The 19,398-nt window shown below is 32.6% G+C and overlaps 1 protein-coding gene across 1 annotated transcript; it reads right to left on the minus strand.

The window, feature by feature from the left end:
• Positions 1–4,146: 4,146 nt before the first annotated feature.
• Positions 4,147–7,514, minus strand: LOC106137794 (NADH dehydrogenase [ubiquinone] flavoprotein 2, mitochondrial). Its single transcript, XM_013338703.2, has 5 exons — positions 7,395–7,514; positions 6,113–6,300; positions 5,486–5,693; positions 4,912–4,988; positions 4,147–4,264 (listed from the first exon to the last, which is right to left on the minus strand). The coding sequence occupies exons 1-5, from the start codon at positions 7,398–7,400 to the stop codon at positions 4,147–4,149; spliced, it is 597 nt and encodes a 198-aa protein (XP_013194157.2). The 5' UTR covers positions 7,401–7,514.
• Between the last annotated feature and the right edge of the window lie 11,884 nt (positions 7,515–19,398).

A 19,398-nucleotide genomic window follows, 5' to 3' on the forward strand; every position in this document is an offset into this window, starting at 1 on the left:
TTAGAGAATTTATAGCTCCTACAACTACATTTAATATACATATATATCTATCATCTTATTTTCAGCCAAAAGCATTTATGAAATACATAGTTGTACTTAGGCAAATTTTTCTATTTAAGTATAACCTCCTCTGAAACTTCAAAAAAAGATGTATTGAAAAAGTGAAAAATGCGTTCATATAAAATACATTTCAAACGTTGAGAACATCCAAAAAATACAACTTTAAAGCTTTAAAACAAAAATTTGAGTGAAACCAAGTAGAAATATAACAATTTAATTCTCGCCGAAAACGCCATTTTCCATCAAGAACGTTGGAATCACAATTCGAGAGAAATATTATTGCATTTTTGTTTTCCATTTGTACGTTTTACGGTTACGGCAGTGCTCTGGCTGGCCTGGGGCTGGTGAGATGGCCGCCTGTTGCATAGTCGCGATTTTAGTAGTTAAATTTGAAGTTAATTGCAAGATGTAGGAACATTTATTCATAGCGTTACTGTGATTCACAGGGATCGTCGCATATTTATTTGGTTTCAGCATTGGGTTTTAGATAGATTGTTAGAATTAAATAGAATTTTTATTGAATAGAAAAAACAAACAATTGAAATCTTGCTTTGTTTGCAAACTCATTAGATACTTATCAGTACTATGTCTCTCTGATTAATAAACATTTTTTTTTTTCTTATTAAAAAAATATGAAAAAAAATATGAAGCCAGCATTTAGTTACAACCACAACTTTTGAATTGAACATACCTTGATAAAATTGATGACAGCCTGACAAAAAGACAGAAAATAGAGAGTAGACGAGAGTCCTTAACCGACGAAATTGCACAAAAAGAGTGATAATTTTGAATGAAGGGAGTCTTAATGAACAAATACCCAAACGTGCATCATCCAATTGCCATAGCATATTTTTCTTTGCTCAATGTAGTAATTTGTTACATTACAACACCGTGTGATAGTCGGCTTCCTAAAGCAATAACAACGCAGCTACGACGTCCGGTCGCGCCATTAACTACCGCATTATCTCACTGCTTCTTTTCCCAAATATTTGGACATTTTTATTTGCCATCATTGCTATAAAATTGTTAACAAACCACAAACCCAGGTTTTACTTTTGAACAAAGACACTACTATAAACTTGAGCTGTGTATTTCCTGACACTTTTGAATAGGAACTCTCCATTTTAACCTTTGACAAATGTCGTAAAGGCGACTAAGGTAATAGGCACAATTATCGTGTGCATCTACCATAATAATTTAGTTGTTTGTTCCCTGGTTAAGGTTGCAGAGATCAGACAGGAGTCGCATCGTACATACTCTTGTCCAATCCAGGATCTTGGTCAAAATGTGCACCACAAAAAGTGGAAGCACCACCAAATTATTTTAGTTTTGAAATTCTATCATAATTAAAATATTTGTTCACTGATTTTTTTTAACCAAGTTTGGAACTACATTCGTTTACTGTCACGCTTGTTAGTATAAATCAAGCGTTGAAATTGTTTTTTGCACCCCGAATAAATGCACCAAATTGAAAATGTTATTTGAAATTACTATTTTTATTATAAAAATTCAAGTCAAATTCGCCATCTACAAGCATAGCGACCATAATTGTAAGCATATAAATTTTTTTTGCTACTACCACGCCTTAATACTAGTAAATTGAGCCTAGGAAGAAGAAGGCACTCGATAAGCACTTAGTACTAATAGTGGATCGTAGTTATTGAATCTTACGGATTGCATCGATATAATTGCAAGCAACTACTTGATTACTACGCTCTCTGGGGAAGATATCGAGTAAACCTCCTATCCTTTGAACATTACCGCTCTCGACCCCACTTGACCTGAACGGTGCTTGTTAGCAAACTGAAATTAAATGTACCTAAATTTTCTTCGACGTCAATTATAACTAATTTATATGAATTCGAAGCGATTTTTCGCTTTGTATGTTAACAACAGCATGTACAAAAATGATAAGAATTTTATTGTAACTTTTTTATACAGACAGTCAGATATAATTTTGTGCGTGGAATACGGACGATTATGGTATGATTACGAACAAAATATGTTTTGATAATTTGTGAAGAGTAAACGATCAGCTAATTATCGATCTCTTATTCGAATTCACACATATCGCGAAGGCACAGCCGACAGAAAATCTCTCCTAAAATCCGCGAGTGACAGCAGAAACGTGCGAAGTCTAATAAAGCGCTTAATTAAGAACAAAAAGGAATTACAGTGTAATAAAGGTTATAAAACATCGCCCTATACTTCTTGATCATATATTTGGCTTTTAGAAAAATAGAAGAAGTTTCAAGAGAAGGATTTATGAGTTTGAGATCCCTTTTTTGGCGATGGGCTAGCAAACTTTCATTAAAACTGAATCTCAGTCCCATTATGTAGATACCAGTTTAACGTGGCCTTTTAAAGTGAAATGACTATTGGTGCTATCTAGCTCGCCACGATATTATTATATGTGTGTGAAAAAAGGCTTACGGAATGATCGAGAAGCCAGTTCAAAACCCAACTATCAATCATCGTAACGTTAAAACGCATCCATCACCAGCTTTCAAACTTTGTTATTTGGGACTTATTTGTACCTACATCCACGTATTTACGAGTTGCTGAAAACAAACGGAATGTTCGTTAGTATTCCTAAATGTTATCATCAATCAATCGCCCAATATGAAACTCTTACGTTACTAAGTGAAGTGAAGTGAATGATTGACAGACTGCGTGCAGCCGAAACTATTGGGCGGAAGCGGATATTAGGATTTCAAAAAATGCCAAAGGTAGGTAAAGAACCAATATCTTTTGTTTGAGTATATATATATGATGTAGTCATTATATTAAATTAAACTTTATGGTTAAAATGCTTCATGCAAGCTCATTTGATTATATTTAAATAAAGAGGTTTTAAAAAAATGAGCTCTTATGAAGACCTGTGATTAGCTAAAGAACCTATCAGACTTTGCCAATCCTAAAAAATGTACGCTGCTTGCGTAAGGTATTTTAAATATGTAATGTTAATCTGATATCGAGCTTAACTTTATCCTTATTGAAAACAAAAGCCAAACAATTGATCAATAAACCTTGAACTTGATACCACAACTCCAAACTTCCAAAGGAATCTCAAGCAAGACTTCTCTGATCTTTATATTGCTATTTATAAATGGTACAGGCAGAAAAATAAATAAATATTGGACTTATATCAAAATTCAACACATAACAGGACTTAATAAATGAAAATAATAAAAAGGCATATCGAAGAAAGAAAATTATCATGCGTTTATGCCTAAGTGCGCTGTTATGTGGGTTGTAATTTTCAGTCACAAATAAATCAGTTTTATAGATATAAAAATCGTTGACGTTCTGACGTTCAATCTATTTCTTCTTCCTGTCATTTGTGAAAGTTACATCCCTTTCTGGAGAGAAGTCTGGTGCGCGTCTGTTCACAATGGTACTAAATGGGTAAGACAGGTTTTTATACCAAGTGTTTCGGATTTGAATCTTTGCGAGATATCCTAACACATACTGGATCCGAGTTGCACTATATGAATGTGCCTTTTTCCTTCTAAATTGCCAGGCTACTATATTCTACCTAGCACAAAGTCACTGTCATGTGAAAATTAACGTTTTAAAAATATACGCCAAAAAGGATTGCAAAATGATGTTCTTGATTTTATCTGTGATGACTGTACAAAGTGATCCAGAACTAATTATATATTCGCCCGTCGTGTTTCGCAACTGGAGTGCTTGAAGTGGAAAATTGGAATTTTATACTGTCGTTTTTCTGACAGGATATTAAAACCTTAGCGAAATATTTAATTTGCCGTCAAAAAATTACAGTCACGATTGTACGCTCTCGTCTTACCTGATCTTAATATTTTGTGAAGCAATTTTAGGCTTGGTATTTTCTTTGTAACCAACTCAGAAAATAATAATATAGCTACTTCTTAAACATTTACAGCTTGTGGTTATATAATTTTGGAAAGGTGCTTTGGTTATCTTTTTTTGAATTTATTATTATGATGATTGATTGTCTCTTATTCACGAGGTTCAATTTTAACTATTTCAAAAACGTAATATTTACAAATACACCATTTAATAATAATCTTCTTATCACAAAGAAGTACTATCAACATTCAATCACTTCTTTTTAGGAGTATTAGAAAATAATGCTGGCTGAATACCAAATCCTGGCCCAGGGGGACACTCACACAGACTGGTCAAGCCACATATAGGCTCGCAACTAAATCTTCCACTCCTGAAAAAGGGGCAATTTTAAAATACGTAGATTCCACGACCTTAAAATAAGCAGGATCTATCTAAGCATTAATTAGTACATACAGTCACGTTTATATCTCTTACGGGGTAGACAATGTCATCATTCTTGAAAACACTGAAAGGCCACGTTCAGTGGTATGGCTAAATTATGGAATTTAGATTCGAATATTGACAGGTTGCTATCCCATCGCCTACGATGAATCCTTAGTGTGAGGTAATAGCCATTCCCTTAGTCGTCTTATACTACATCCATCGGAAACATATGGATTGGTCCTATTCTTAAGTGCCGGGAACCACACTGCGATCAGTAAGTATCATTATTCTCCTGTCATTTGTTCTATTTTCGTATTCTGTATGGGGGACCCCGACGTTAATTATCGCGAAATCCATCCTGTGTGATCCTGTAAATTAGGAAACCTAACGCTGGTGTCTCAGAACAGTTTTGCTATTAAAGGAATAGTGATTTCTATCATTGATTCCCGGAAATTCCCACGAGTGCGAAGGTCAGTGTAGGAATAGTATTAGTATGGGCAGAATGTATTCTATAAAAGAAAAAAAGTATATTATATAAAAGAAGGAAATACATTTTGCTCTTGGTAAAAGATTTTTATTAAAAAAAATACATACTGTGGTCCAGGTGGCGGGATACCTCCGCATTTCAGAGTTTGAATAATGTTTTGAACGTCGCAAACAGTCACATCTTCCTGTAATAAATATCTTAGTTATAATATTTTTACATTTGTTCTACATACATTACTAACTTTTATATCATAAAATATTGGCTCTCAGAAAAAAATAAAAAACATTAAGATCTTCTCCCTCTTTATGTCGTAAGTACAGGTTCCAGCCCTACCTACCTATTATATACCTATTATAGGCTTAAGTGGTATCTAATTTAACTCCTTTTTATAACAATATAAATTTTTTAATTTGATTGCCGAACTGTATTTCACTTCTTTAATAATTCTGTTATTCATGTTTTCGATAGCCACAAATATACTTTGTATATATATACAAAGTATTAAATGGTTACCAGAGCCAGCAGACTCGAAGGCCTCGATCATCTGAAAAGCTTCATGATGGGATTGAACAACCTACAAAATAATCATCGTCGACAACAAGCGCAGGAGCATTCCTAAACTGCCGAGAACCACACGGCGCTACATTGCATTTTCTTCTTAAACAGAATCGACTAACTTACATAATAATCATCGTCAATAACCAGCACAGGAGCATTAGCGCATGCGCCTGCGCACTCGACCTTGTCCACCCCGAACATGCCGTCGTCAGACAAGCTGCCCGCACAGCAGCACGTCGCTTGCTCGACAGCCTGCAGTATGATGTCGGAGCCGCGCAGCATGCAAGGTGTCGTTACGCAAACTTTTACATTGTACTTTCCTCTGTATCGCCTGGAATAAATATGAACTTTTAATACTGGACTTATTTGTATGACGCAATTTTCATACATCATAGTTTTGCTTCATTTCCGTTTTATTTTCTAACTCTACATTGATGATACATTTTGATGAGTGTGCCTAAGTATAGTGACCGCTATTTAATTAATTATAACATGAAGAAATAAATAGAGAAGATTCCCTATAACTGCAATGAAAACACGAAATGTGGAAAAATCCTAGTAATTCAATATAAATCACCAGCTTTTTATCACCCTCAGAATTCTCTTTCATTCACTCCTAAGAATTCTCTTTCATTTGCTCCTAAGAATTTTCTTTCATTAGTTACTATTGATATCTAAACAGCAAAGTTTCGTTCATCTATTTCATTATTTAAAAAAATAACTACAGAATAATATATCGGTTACATATACCTCTTAGTCATAGTGTAAAATGTGCACCATTCGTATACTCTCATTCTTGGCATACTCAGAATCTCTGCAATTTTGTGCATCGCAGATATAGGTACCCAGCCAATTTGACGCTGTACTATATCGACACATGCACCCAGGGCTGATCTCTGCGCCCCTTCAGGATAGTTCTGGATGATAGCTGCAATTCTCTGAAAATAAAAATAAGATAACCGTACCTCACTTTCTTTTGCCTGCATCTTGGCCACGTAAAATTTTTATTGTATAATATATAAAATTTGCACTAACACTACTACTGCATAATATAGGATATATCCGTCACCAACAGTGCTAATATAATATCACATTTTTTTCCAGATAATTTAAAAAAGCAAACAACCATAAAAATTCATATTATTTTCCACAGCATGCTATTATAAAAGTGTTCTTGAATTAAAATAATAAATCATCTATTCGCTGTATGTGTGTATCCACAGGCGGAAATCATCTCACAATAAAATAAATTTTACAGCAGTTAAGCTCATTACAATTTAATTTCAATCGGACAACAACCACGCATTTGCTTTTCGGGCAATTAATCATAATTTTTAATTTGTGTGAAATGTTTACACAAATACACATTAGTGGGTAATTGTTTAGTTTGGCCGATGTGTCCGCTCGCCGCTGGATTGCATTCGGCTAACATAAATATTGCTGCAATGTGAAATATTTGCTTTACGTAAAATTTTGCAATTCCGTTCCAATTTAATTTTTAATTGCAATTATATTTAATTTAGATACAATAATTGCGAAATGTTAGATGGTTTTTTGCTGAGTGGGCCGGCCATACAAACAACAGAGTTTAACTTTCGGTTAGACCAAAATTGTAATATTATATTTCTCTTATCGGTTTCTCCTTGTAAATATAAGAACATCTAAACGAGTATTTAGTCTCGTAGCAAACAAAAGTCGTACGGGTGAATTGAGAGTAGAGTGGTAGCTCAAAGGAAAAATCGATATTACTCTCTCCATTGAATTAGAGAATTAATTTATCTGGCCAAATATAGAGATACGTACGTAGTAGTAGATCCTAAGATAAATCATTCTTTTTAATAAAATTATATTGTTTTTTTTTTGCCTGGGGCTTAGCTTCCATAGAAATTTCCAATGATTAATCCTACCTGCTGATGGTCACTCCATCTCTGTGCAAAATGTTACTACAGTCGATCCTTTTTTTGAATTGTTACAAACAAAAATATAAATCTTGTTTATAATAATATAAGTATGGAGTAAGGGAAAATCTAACCATCATATTAGCTTCAGTAAATTCAAAAGGTGTCGTGGCATTATTATCCTTAGTGTCCCTATGAACAAATACTTCTTCGTGATTCAGACACGGAGAAGCAGAAAATCTTCGAAAATGATGTGAAACCTGGAAAATAATAAAGTAGGTCAAAACAGATCAGGCTCATTCCTTAAATATAATGTCAAATTGCGTTGTACCATAAGAATTTATACTATTAAATTTTGTTAAGAATAAGCATTTATCTTTCCTTAGATAATCTTTCTCAAATAAAATTAGGTATATACAAATATAGCGTTATCATAGGCGATACATATAAAATATTAACTTAAAGAATACGTAATATACGTATTAGTATGTCTAGTCGTAGTTTTACTTACATAAGGTAAAATATGCTGCTGTAATTTCAACATTTTACTGTAGGAATCTTTTATTTTGAGATAAAAATTGATGATGCGATTATTGATTTAAAACCTTTTTTTGACAAACAACTTTCTTTTAACTTGTACGGCTCATAAATGTTCAAATACGATAACATCATGAAGGTTTAAATTTAAAAAGTTTCCATTACTTACCAAAATATCGCGGGAATTTATTTGAATAAGTATTATAATCGTGAATCGTCCGGTAATAGCCTTTGTAGATAGTAAATGCACACTCTATTTTGGTTTTATACAGGGAGCTTGGTCTTGGTCTTGTTTTAAACTCACAGAGGTATACAAAATTATCCGCCACTTCATTTTATTTTATAAAAATCTTTGAACCACCAAGGCGTGAACACATTACGGAAAGTGTTTCGAGCGATCTAAAAGTTGTTACCAGGGAAGGAATATTAACGGATATTGGAAAAAGATGGCAAAAGATGGCAGTTGCCGGATCAAGTCTAGTAGGCACTAATATTCGCTGGATGCAATATCGAGGTACTTTGCCATAAAATCGTTGGATGTCGTGGTTACGTTGTTGACCTTACAACGTTATAGCGGAAGCAATTTCAATGTCGTAAATGATTTTTATCAAAAATTCTGACCCGACCTATACGCAGTATTTATCAGAGAATGTGACGATAAATGGAAAATGTTCAGTATATTAAACACTTAACAGCCTGGGGTCTACCTGTGGAAGAGGAAAACCAAGACTAAATTCTTTGATCAAATAAAACAAAACGAAAACCTACAACATGGGCAAATAAAAATTCCTAAATAAAATTATACTATTTGATTTAGATGTCTAGAATTACTACTGTTGACTTATAAATTAAATCACTACCCAGTCTCTCACTCTAAATATTTAATAATATTTGAAAATATAACCTTGTATAGCAACCAAAGCCAGTTTTAAATGATTTTACTTTATTCAACTTATTCTACCGTTCCTTAAAAAAATTATATATTTTCTCAATATATTTTAGTCTTCGTCAATGACACTCGACTTTTGAAATAAGATGATAAGTATCAGTTTCTTTCGCTCATTTAATAAAGATGCAATAACGTCCAATTTCCTTTTCACGGAAAAATCTGAGTTAAAATTTTCACCGACAAATTTAATTTCTTGTTGACTGCGGCGGGCGAGCTCGTTAGATTGAAACAAATTTCAATCAACCCGCAAAATTATTGGACTTCGTTTTATTCGATAGCATAAATCCTTTCGGCAAAAATTGTAAGTTTAAACCTAGACGCCAATAAATGCATTCCTTTTCATTTTGACATTGAAACAACTTTTAAATGCGAAAGTAAAGGCTATGCGCTATATTTTATTGAACGGCCATTATATATTGAACAATAAATTACTGATCTGATATCGATTAAATTTGTAACCGATATATATTATATCTTTAGGTGTGGAATGATTTCTTTAAACCTGGAATTTCCTGCATCTCACAAAAAGAGAACGAGTTTAATACAATTAAATATATTTCAAATATTTCATTAAAAATATTTTTAAATTTGCTCGGCGTAATTTTGACCCAAAAAGGTATTTAACCTCCTTCGACCCCGGTTGAATATACGAGTATACATGGCTTAACTAAGACGTGAGCAGCTTACTAAGACCCTGACATTACACTTAAGTACCTATAACGTAGTCATAAGTAATAATACTTAGGTAGGTATTTACTTAGAAATTAGCTCCTTGGAAGGGTACACAAAGAGGAGAACAGTTTTAACATGAAATTACTTATGATTCTAAGATCACAATTGTTCTTAATACCAAATTTACTTGTTTGGATGGATCTTCGGACCAGAAATTACCAAAAATTAAAGAATTTCGCTATTCACATAAAATTTGGGTCATTACGCACTTCGATAAAATTGCAATTGAATAGAATTTTTTTTGTATGGAAGAATTTCCGCGATAATGTAAAGTAGGTATTAACCTACTTTACATTATCGCGGAAATTCTTCCATAGCGGATGCATAAAGTCTGCATATTTCTAGTTACGCCGCACACTGCACTGCTATGCTTCGAGATTTGGAATCTGGTTTCCTTTCTCCACTTTGTCCGATCTTCAGCATCCTCAATTTAAGCCAATTGACCTGCACACCTTTATCTTCGCCTATAAGATCTGTCCCGTCTAATTTCACATTTTTGTGATAACTGTCTTTAAGATATCTACCATTTTATTGTTAACTTTCTTTTTAACTAGAAAAAGTAGTATTGAAAAATTTCCCACAACATTATTACGCAGACATTCGCCTTAAGATAGGGACCCGAACAATTCGTCTCCTAAACTCGATGTGAAGCTAAGTTCCACAGCAGTACCGGAACGAACGAACGCTTTATTCCTTTTGTTTTATGAGACAATTAAGACTCGAAAGACTTCAGGAAAACGAAGAGTAAATTTTTGTGCCTGGCAATAAAATGAACATTTAAATAGCAGATTGAAAACTCTTAACGGTTTATGTTAAGTTTACGAAGAAACAAGCTAGAAGATTACGTCTACAAAATTAACTATCTTGCGACCCACAATTAAATCCTTTAACAGCGAGTATTCGAAAGAAAATGGTTTATTTCTCGGGGAAAAAAGCTAAAACAATTTAACAGCGCACTCTGTAGTGTAGCCTCAAACTTAAACTTTTCCATTTAAACTTATAGTTCTTCCTTTTTGTTGAAGACCACTTCTGGTTTGTACTTCTATATTACCAAAACATCATTAAGTACTTTATACATATGATGAATACTAATAGTGCCGAGTATTTCCTGGCACTTAAGAATAGGACTACTCCATATCTTTCCAATGGATGTCGGGAAAAACGAATAAAGAAAAAGCTTAAATCTTAGGATTTTTCTTATATGCGCTGGGCTGCTACCCCAGCTGAACGAGGCCTTTCAAAGTCTTTTTAAAACTGTCCAAAGCTCTGTCTGTAAGGGATATAAACATGACTACATGTATGTGTGTATATACTAATATAAAAATAATTAGTTAAAATTAAGTTTCTAAAGCAGAAAGTCACGTGTCATAAAAGGATTTTTTTGAAAAATAAAACTCTACCTTATGTCTTATGAATTTTAATTTTTCATTTATACACCGAGTTAGGAAAACATTACGACACGTCACAAATTATAACACCCAGGCTTAACGTTAACGCGCTTGTTAAAAGGTTTTTGCTAAGAGAACAATCTTTTTGTCTTTATGTGACCCTTGTCACAAGTAATTTTGTTATGAAGCGATTAATTCACATTTTCATAAATATAATTTCTTTTTGTTGAAGCTAAATCACATTTATTTTTATTTTGTTAAGTATCTACCTCTACCAGATAATAGCTGTCAAAAATGAAAGTCAACATTTAATTAAGTCCGTTTCAGACAGAAACGTGGGCTTAGATATTTTGGACTTTCTGCTTTTTTGCATTCATTCAAGTTTATTTGAACTTTTTAAAAATCCGTGGTTTTCTAACTTCAGTAATAGTAACTATTTGTTGATTTTTAACTATCATTTAGTATACATATTATTTTATAATCTTGAAATCACGTCCTTGAGGTAAACATTTATATCCTACATTATGTTATACTTAAATATATGTCACAATTCTTTTCAATCACATACATAGATAATATTTTTTATATACAAAAACTTTCAGTCATAATTCTGTGAGAAGTCACTTGTTCAGTCACCTACGTTTCATTCAAAAATTAACATTCAAATATAATTATGATTTAATATTTATATTATTTAATATTATTACAAATATTTTTGCTAATTTCGAAAGATTTAAAACAACGCGTTTCAATTTATGACTAAGGAACAAGACGGGTACAAATTTAGGCTTTAGAATATAAAGTTATCATAGACCCTTATAATCCATGCGCTCACAACTTTGATCCCTTCAAAATGGAGCCAACCTTCAGAGATGGACATTTCCTGTGTTATCTGTTTCACCAGGCTCGTCGCTCTGAAACCAGCGATTTGTAGGTAGGTATATATATGATCGCGACAGAACATTCCCCATTGATGAGAGATGAGATAATCTACTATATGAGATACCGTGGATGAAACAATAAAGAGCTTTAAAAAAGCGGTGATCATTGATGTACCTATGTGAATGATATTTTATTAAATCTTGATGATCTTTTAGAAAGGTGAAGTCATAATTATTTTACTCGCTTTCTCTTGAAAAAACTTGCAATTGTACACAAAGCTTTCTTTTTGCTTTATCTCGTATATTTTCAGGAATGTCAGCCGAGGCCAACTTTAACGAACAATGATCCAATTATCTGTGAATTCCCGAAGTTAAATACGGTCTATACATAGAACCGGCAGCTTATAATGGAAAATACTGATAGCTTCGTTAGACTAATTGAACAGGCTAGCTTTCAACGTTGGGGGTATCTGAACATGATGAAAACAGTAATTATTAGCACATCAAACAATTGTTAAATTTCTGAGTAGAACAGTAACTGATATGTGTCACTGTTACTGATATGTGTTATTAGTAAAACTAAGGAATTATAATATTGAGTCCATAATTATTATGCAGACAAATATGGAATATAAAGCTTTTAGATAATGTGGAATCGATCTCCGCTGTATGGAATACTTGCAGATAAAGAAAATAAGCCCGTATATACATATTCATAAAATCGAAGACAACAAAAAAGATTTAAAAAAATATTCAGACTCTAAAAATGTTACCTATAATTATAAGTTTGAATGAAAATGCTTATAGGTAATTGGTTTTTCGGCGTTTCATAGCGTTAACAAAAACAATTTAAGCCCAACAACAAAATATCACAGATGTGTGAAGTTCTTTTTAGTTATGTTTTATTTCTGCTCGCCAGTTAAATGGATAGGAAAACATTGAAACTAATCTATTTTTCGTAGGTAGATTACACAACAAAGCTGCCATTAATCCATACTGTTTGCTTTGACCCAAAACCAGACGGCCGAGATCCCTTGTGGCTATAACGTCGCCTGTTCAAAGGAGCTTAGTTGAAATCTAGTGAGCCCTTCGATATCATGTTCGTTTACACAATAGTTATGCAAAATCTATAATGAGATTATACGCTTAAGTGATCCTCAATGTATTTTAGGAATTGGTTATGGGAAACCCATAATCTCATGAATACTTATGAAAAAGCAATATATATATGTAACTTTGCTTTATTAATTATATATAAATATGATTATCTTATATATATATTTCTCGTGTCACAATGTTCGTTCCCGTACTCCTCCGAAACGGCTAGACCGATTCTCGTGATATTTTGCGAGCATATTCAGTAGGTTTGAGAATCGGGCAACATCTATTTTTCATACCCCTTAGTGATAAGGGGTGTCCTTTAACATTTTTTTAACTAGAAATTACTTTAAATATATTTATATGGCAAAATAACGTTTGGCGGGACAGCTAGTAGGTTATTATATTCTAGTGCACATTAATAGCTAGTTCAGCGTATTGCAAAAACGTTATTATAAACAGCAAATAACGGACGAATGTTACTTTTCTTTAATAAGGAAGTATCCTTAATACATTAAAACAAGCAACTCAAAGGAATATTTAAGACAACCTTTGAACTTTCAGAAACAACCTGGAATTTTTAAAATATCCTAAAATAAGAAACTGAAATACTTCACTGTCTCGTAAACATGTTCGAAAATAAAGATTCCAAGAGCGAACAAATTTTACTTGGCATGGGTTATGTATTTAAATGCTCGTACCTATATTTTGCAATCACATAATAATTAGTAAGGTGACCATCATAAAATCTTTTCGACTTGATCCATGCAGTACAATAGGTAGCCTACCAGTCTATAAACAGACTATTACAGTTAGTTCATAGTCTGGTAGCAAGTACCTATATTCGTAGTATATTTATTATTAGTATGTATAAATTTTCGTCAGTTATAAAAAAGAATAAGGCTATCACTTAATTACGTTTCCAAAATGTTTAAGATTCTTACACTGATAACAGCTCCATTACTTCCTTGCAGAACACTAAAACGCTTTAATGGATTGCGTAGGGCGACGTAGGTACTTGTATTTTTACGCTGCGATACACTTTTGTACGCAAATATTTTCTTCATTGTTCTACGAGTACTATCCACAAAATATCAGATTCATAAATTTTTTTAAGCATACATACATACATAAAATCACGCCTCTTTCCCGGAAGGGTAGGCAGAGACTACCTCTTTCCACTTGCCACGATCTCTGCATACTGCCTTCGCTTGATCCACATTCATAACTCTCTTCATGCAAGCTCGGCGGTTTCGGGTACTTCATAAATTCATTTTTTTAAGCATGAGGTTAGTATAGGCCATTTGTGTACTTTTATGGAACTATAATAAATGTAAAATTGAAGACTGTATTATTTTAAATATTTATTATCTACCTATTTTTAGATTCTACTAAATAATAAAATAAGAGTAATTCAACAAATAAAAATGCTCTTGATGAAATTTTCTCCTTTGATATTTTGCTTTGTCCTACAGTATATTTTGCCACTCTAAAAACAAATTCTTCATAAGGTTTCTACATTTAAAATTATGAAAAGTCAATCCTAAAGTATTGGACATTGAGGACATACTTAAAAGTAGTATATAAATCTTCTTAAATAATATCCGCTTAAAGTGCCCAAAGTAAAAGTTCAATAAAGTCTATAATTCTGCCCATTTACAAATCCGGTAATGGTGGAAGTCGCTTAGTACACAAAATAAAAGAATCACAGAATTGACACTACTAAACACGTATTCTCATCGTATTCAATCATAAAAAAAATGGTTATTTCAAAAACAAATTAACACAACAAATGAATTAACGGGATCAACATGCAACATTCCTTGGCAAAAGAAAAGCGATGAAAATATGATGAGAAATTGATACTCGTAAAAGTGTGGTCTGCTTGGTACTATCGATAGTATTATTATTAAGTTATGTAAGTAATGTGACTCTTTACACATTTATTCTTATTAGCATTATATTCTTAACAGAAAAATAAAATTCTGCCTGTGAATGTAAGTAGAATGTAAGAAAGTTGTATGAATTGGACAAAAGCACATTATTTTATATAGAAGCTGACTATCAATACCTATGCTATTTAATTTGACAACATGTATTTTTATGAATATTCTGGTAAGTCGGCCGGTACATAATGGCCTATACAAGAATACAATCAATTATAACAGTCATTATAATAATATTGATTGATATTGAAGGTTGACTGGTAGAGATTGCATTAGCGATAAGTCCTGTCCTGTCTGTATCTGTTTTGTATGTTTAACTCTTATGGTGCAAATAAGAGTTTTTTCTATCTATAATACTGATTATATTTGCAAAAAAATTTGATTGCCATAAAGCAATAAAAGCAAACGTAACAAAAATCAGGATTGCTCTTCTCCCACATTAGTCTACTATTTACTTACCTCTCGACTCGGATCATGACTACATATCTAAACATTCAAGTTACTAGCGCCTCAATGATTATAGGTTTTCTCACTATATTTTCCTTCAACGTAAAAGCGTCGCTTACCAAAATAAAACCAATTCGCATCGCTACAGTTACGTTTGCTAACGCGCAATTTCTAATATAACTTTAATTTGTGCTTAGTGCTTCAACAGAGCTGCACCGGGGACACTCCATTAACCAACGCATTATCTTGCTGTTGTGAACGCTCTCCGTTTTAAAATATCTCTCCCTAATACTACAGCTTTTACCGCAAACGTAATTTGATATTTTGAAAAAAAAAATCGAATTTTAAGACTTGGAAAGATCAAGTGAAAGTGATATTATTCTTAAAGCACTAAAAAGTTACTTTTAAACTTTATTTTATTTTTTGTATAAAAACGTGATAGTACTAAAAAGCCATTTTCTGATCGACTTGCCGGATAACGCAACTTTATAAAAATTTAGACATGGACTCGCGGAAAAAAGATTTTATTTATAAATCAGAAAACAATTATTTATAAGGCTTATCAAACCTGAAGAGGAATGAGAGGCTCATTGACGTGAATAGTAGGTATTTATTTAATCTTAATCTTTTTTGTATTAATTCTACATGAGAATCACATTTCTATCATTGGTATTTTACTCTTAATGACAATAATTTTTTTTAATAACTTATAAACATCTTTTAAGTGAAAAAGTCAGGCTACTATTTATATATCTATAGGTTATTGTAATCAACGACCTTTTCTATAATCCTAATCAGTTTTACTTACAAGTTTAGGTGGACAGGAAATACCAAATAGTATTAAGTCTAACACGAAGTTTTCTTTCATATTTAAAATAATGCGGCATTATTTTCTAAGAGACTATAAAATATTTCGTAAAAGAGAACAGTCAAGTCCCAAGTCAACCCTGAGGTTTAACACGATCGTGCATATGTGCGGAGAAAATTGCCAGCCAGCAATATTTCTAAACTTGTCCAATATAGCGTGACCTGTAACTCCTTAAACCACAGTTCAGGCACAAGTTTCTACTGACTGGCGAAAAAACTCGTTGCACGTGTAACAGTAGCAAAGACATAATAGGTGCCTTAAAACTGTGCACATAAATTTTAAAAGTTTTCCAATTTGAATTTAACTAACAACTTGAGGTTTTCTTGGGAGCATACTAAAAAAGTTACACAGTATTTAAACTAAGCAGTGTGGGGATCCCTGGAAGAGACTATTTTGTTAACGAGATTTACGTTGCAAATGTGCTGTGGAAAAGATTTTAACATAGTTTAAACGGTTGTGAGACTTGACACGAGTATGTAAATAGGTATTTAGTTGCTTACTTTTGACGTGATATTTTTATTATTATTTTATATCGTGTATCTGGTTAAAGTAATGTATATAAGAGCTGCGTTGATTTTACGTTTTTGTGATAATACTTATAAAATGAAGGCGTAAAACCATATATATTTTCATTCTTCTATGAGATAAAACAGGTTATTTACACCTTATTAATCGTTTAAATATTTTTACCAGACACAAAAGACAAATAAAACATTTAAAACGTCATAAATTTCAAATGAAGTCGGTTGAGGAATTGGGATTTTAATTAAAGTTGTTTCTTACTTTAACCGCCTCATTTTTCTTGTTTATTACTTGTAGGTAAGTCAAATGTCATAGACTAATAAAAACCCTTTAATTAATATAAATTAATATTTTTTAAGTTGAGGCGAACATTCTTTCGGTTCATATACAGAAAGAATAAACCTATTACATATTTAAAAGGGAACATTTAAACAAAATTATTATAATCTAATCACATATAGGTCAAATTATCTGATTGAGGTAACTTGTGACTCAAGCAGTGGCTGGAAATAATCTGGCTCACAGAATCAGTATTGCCTTTTAATATGGCAATAAATTACTTAAAACTAAGTTTACTGTCGCTTCCAAAAGCGTTAATGCAGAAGAAGCGGTAACAAACCGCACTGCAGCATTTTACCTTTTGGGGACACTCCCAGCAGGTTGATATTGTTCAGAGACTGTACAGTACTTCTTTTTTTAAGTGTAGTTTTATAACCTCTTAAAATAAATGCCGTGTAGTTTCCGACACTTAGGTAAAAATAGAACCACTTTATATCTTTTCCACGGATATCGTAAAAGGCGGCTAAGAGATAGGTTTACAAGCCACTTGTCACTATTTGAATCTAAATTACATATTGAAATCATACAGCTGAACGTGCCCTTTCTATCTTTTCGAGACTGTTGGGTGACTGGTTTGTGACTGTCTCTCTACTCCGCAAGGGATATAGACGTGACTATATGTATTTGTGTTTTAAAATAAATAACTGAACATTTTGTAAATGTTAACCAAATTAGGATATATAGACAAAAGCATTTTAATTAGGTAATTATATACTATTTGTTAGTTATAAAAAGTTATAATTTTGTAACGTTTTAAAAAAATGAGTTCGGCTTATTAGTGTAATAATAACTTAATCTATTTTTACTATTAAAATACTTTGATAATATATCGGAAAAAATTTGCATTGTAAGTTATTTTAAACAATCTCGCCGGAAAGCTTTAAAGGTATTCCGAAAGTTTCAAAAGTTATTTAATTTCACTATAAGTTGTAAGATATTTTGGGAAGGTTAATCGGCGTTAATTGATTTTATAAAGCTAGACGGTCAAGTTGATGTCTAGCGGACTTGGAGGATAGAAAACCTGCTAATGAACTTACCTATTCTCTCTTAATTCGAGCGTTTAAATACTGAAGAAGGCATGTATTTACAGACTGTAATTTAAAAACAAATTGAGTGTGTTATAAAACACAAAAATAAAAGGCAAACCCCTAGATGTTAATAATGAACTTAGCTAAGTTTATCCACAATAAGTAAATTTATCCCGCTCATTATTGATTTAGAGACAAGCCTAAGCCGGATAGGGGATTAAAAGATTATTAAGTACTAGTTGAGTTTGTGTAAAAGATACGCAATTATACCCTTTAATTTAATATTATTTAAAAAAATAGATTAAAAAATTACTAATAATTACAAAACGCTTTGTTTCGCTCTGTTGTAAAATATATATAAAATATTTTTATAACAGGGTCAGGTTTCTACTTATTAAGTCACGGCTCTTTTACGAAAGAGCCAGAGACTCATCATTTAACTTAAAAAAGAAAAAAATTATATATATAAAAAAAACAATTACTAGAAACTATTTCAATTCCAACAAAAAATATATTGAACGGTTAACGCGAGCAATACTTGCGTTATACAAATAAAAAATATTGGCACAAGAGAACTCGCTGCGAAAAACGAGACTTACACCGCTAATGAAGCTGTTCACAGGTTAGTAACCCTGCTAGTGCGAACGCAACCCTGTTAATACGGTAAGTGAGCGCTTGTCACATTCAAGCGACATTCATTGTTCATGCCAGGAACATAGGAGCTCATAAAAGGGATCAGGGCAAGCTTTACTGGCTCGCGGGGCAAATGAAATATTTTCTTTACGCTCGCGTGAAGCGCTGAATTTTTCCACAGGGCTCAATGAACGTGCACGAACGGAGAAATTCTCGTGGTACTTATCTGAAACTGTCTTCATTCCGCTTTGAGATTCAACACATTACATCGAATGGGGTCGACAGATAAAGTTTTTTGATTTGCGTTTAACCCTAAAATTTTGAGTGTCGATTGCCCAAAAAATTTTTCTTTGTGACTGGCGCTTTACTAGTATTTATTATTTTTGGATTTTATAAAAGGAATAAGTCTTATGAGATTCAAAGCCTGATATCCAAAATTGGAATTCAAAAAATAAATTTAGGTGAAAATGTTCCTATAACCAGATACTTAAATTCTATTGTCTATTATTATTACAAATATTCCCCACTCGACCAAAAATGTGGTCCGATCTGAAAATACGGTCAAAATTGCATCGACATGACGACCGCAGCACGTAATTTTTAATACATATTTATTCGACATTACCAACCATATAGGTATTTATTTCCTGCTGCCTCTGAACCCAGTTCACGCGGATTATAAATTCGATTTCATTGGTACGCGTTCTGCTTTCCGATTCTGTATATTCGCCAATAGGACTTGTATGGAGATATGGTAAAATGCATAGGTA

The sequence above is a fragment of the Amyelois transitella genome, chromosome 3, assembly GCF_032362555.1.
Source record: "Amyelois transitella isolate CPQ chromosome 3, ilAmyTran1.1, whole genome shotgun sequence".
Classification (NCBI taxonomy): domain Eukaryota; kingdom Metazoa; phylum Arthropoda; class Insecta; order Lepidoptera; family Pyralidae; genus Amyelois; species Amyelois transitella.

Excerpts from the sequence above, each read along its gene's own strand:
- LOC106137794 (XM_013338703.2), bottom strand. Across the intron at positions 5,694-6,112 it reads TTTTACACTATGACTAAGAG|GCGATACAGAGGAAAGTACA; the intron begins GTATATGTAACC and ends TATTTATTCCAG. Across the intron at positions 4,265-4,911 it reads ATCCCGCCACCTGGACCACA|GAGTGGAAGATTTAGTTGCG; the intron begins GTATGTATTTTT and ends CCCCTTTTTCAG.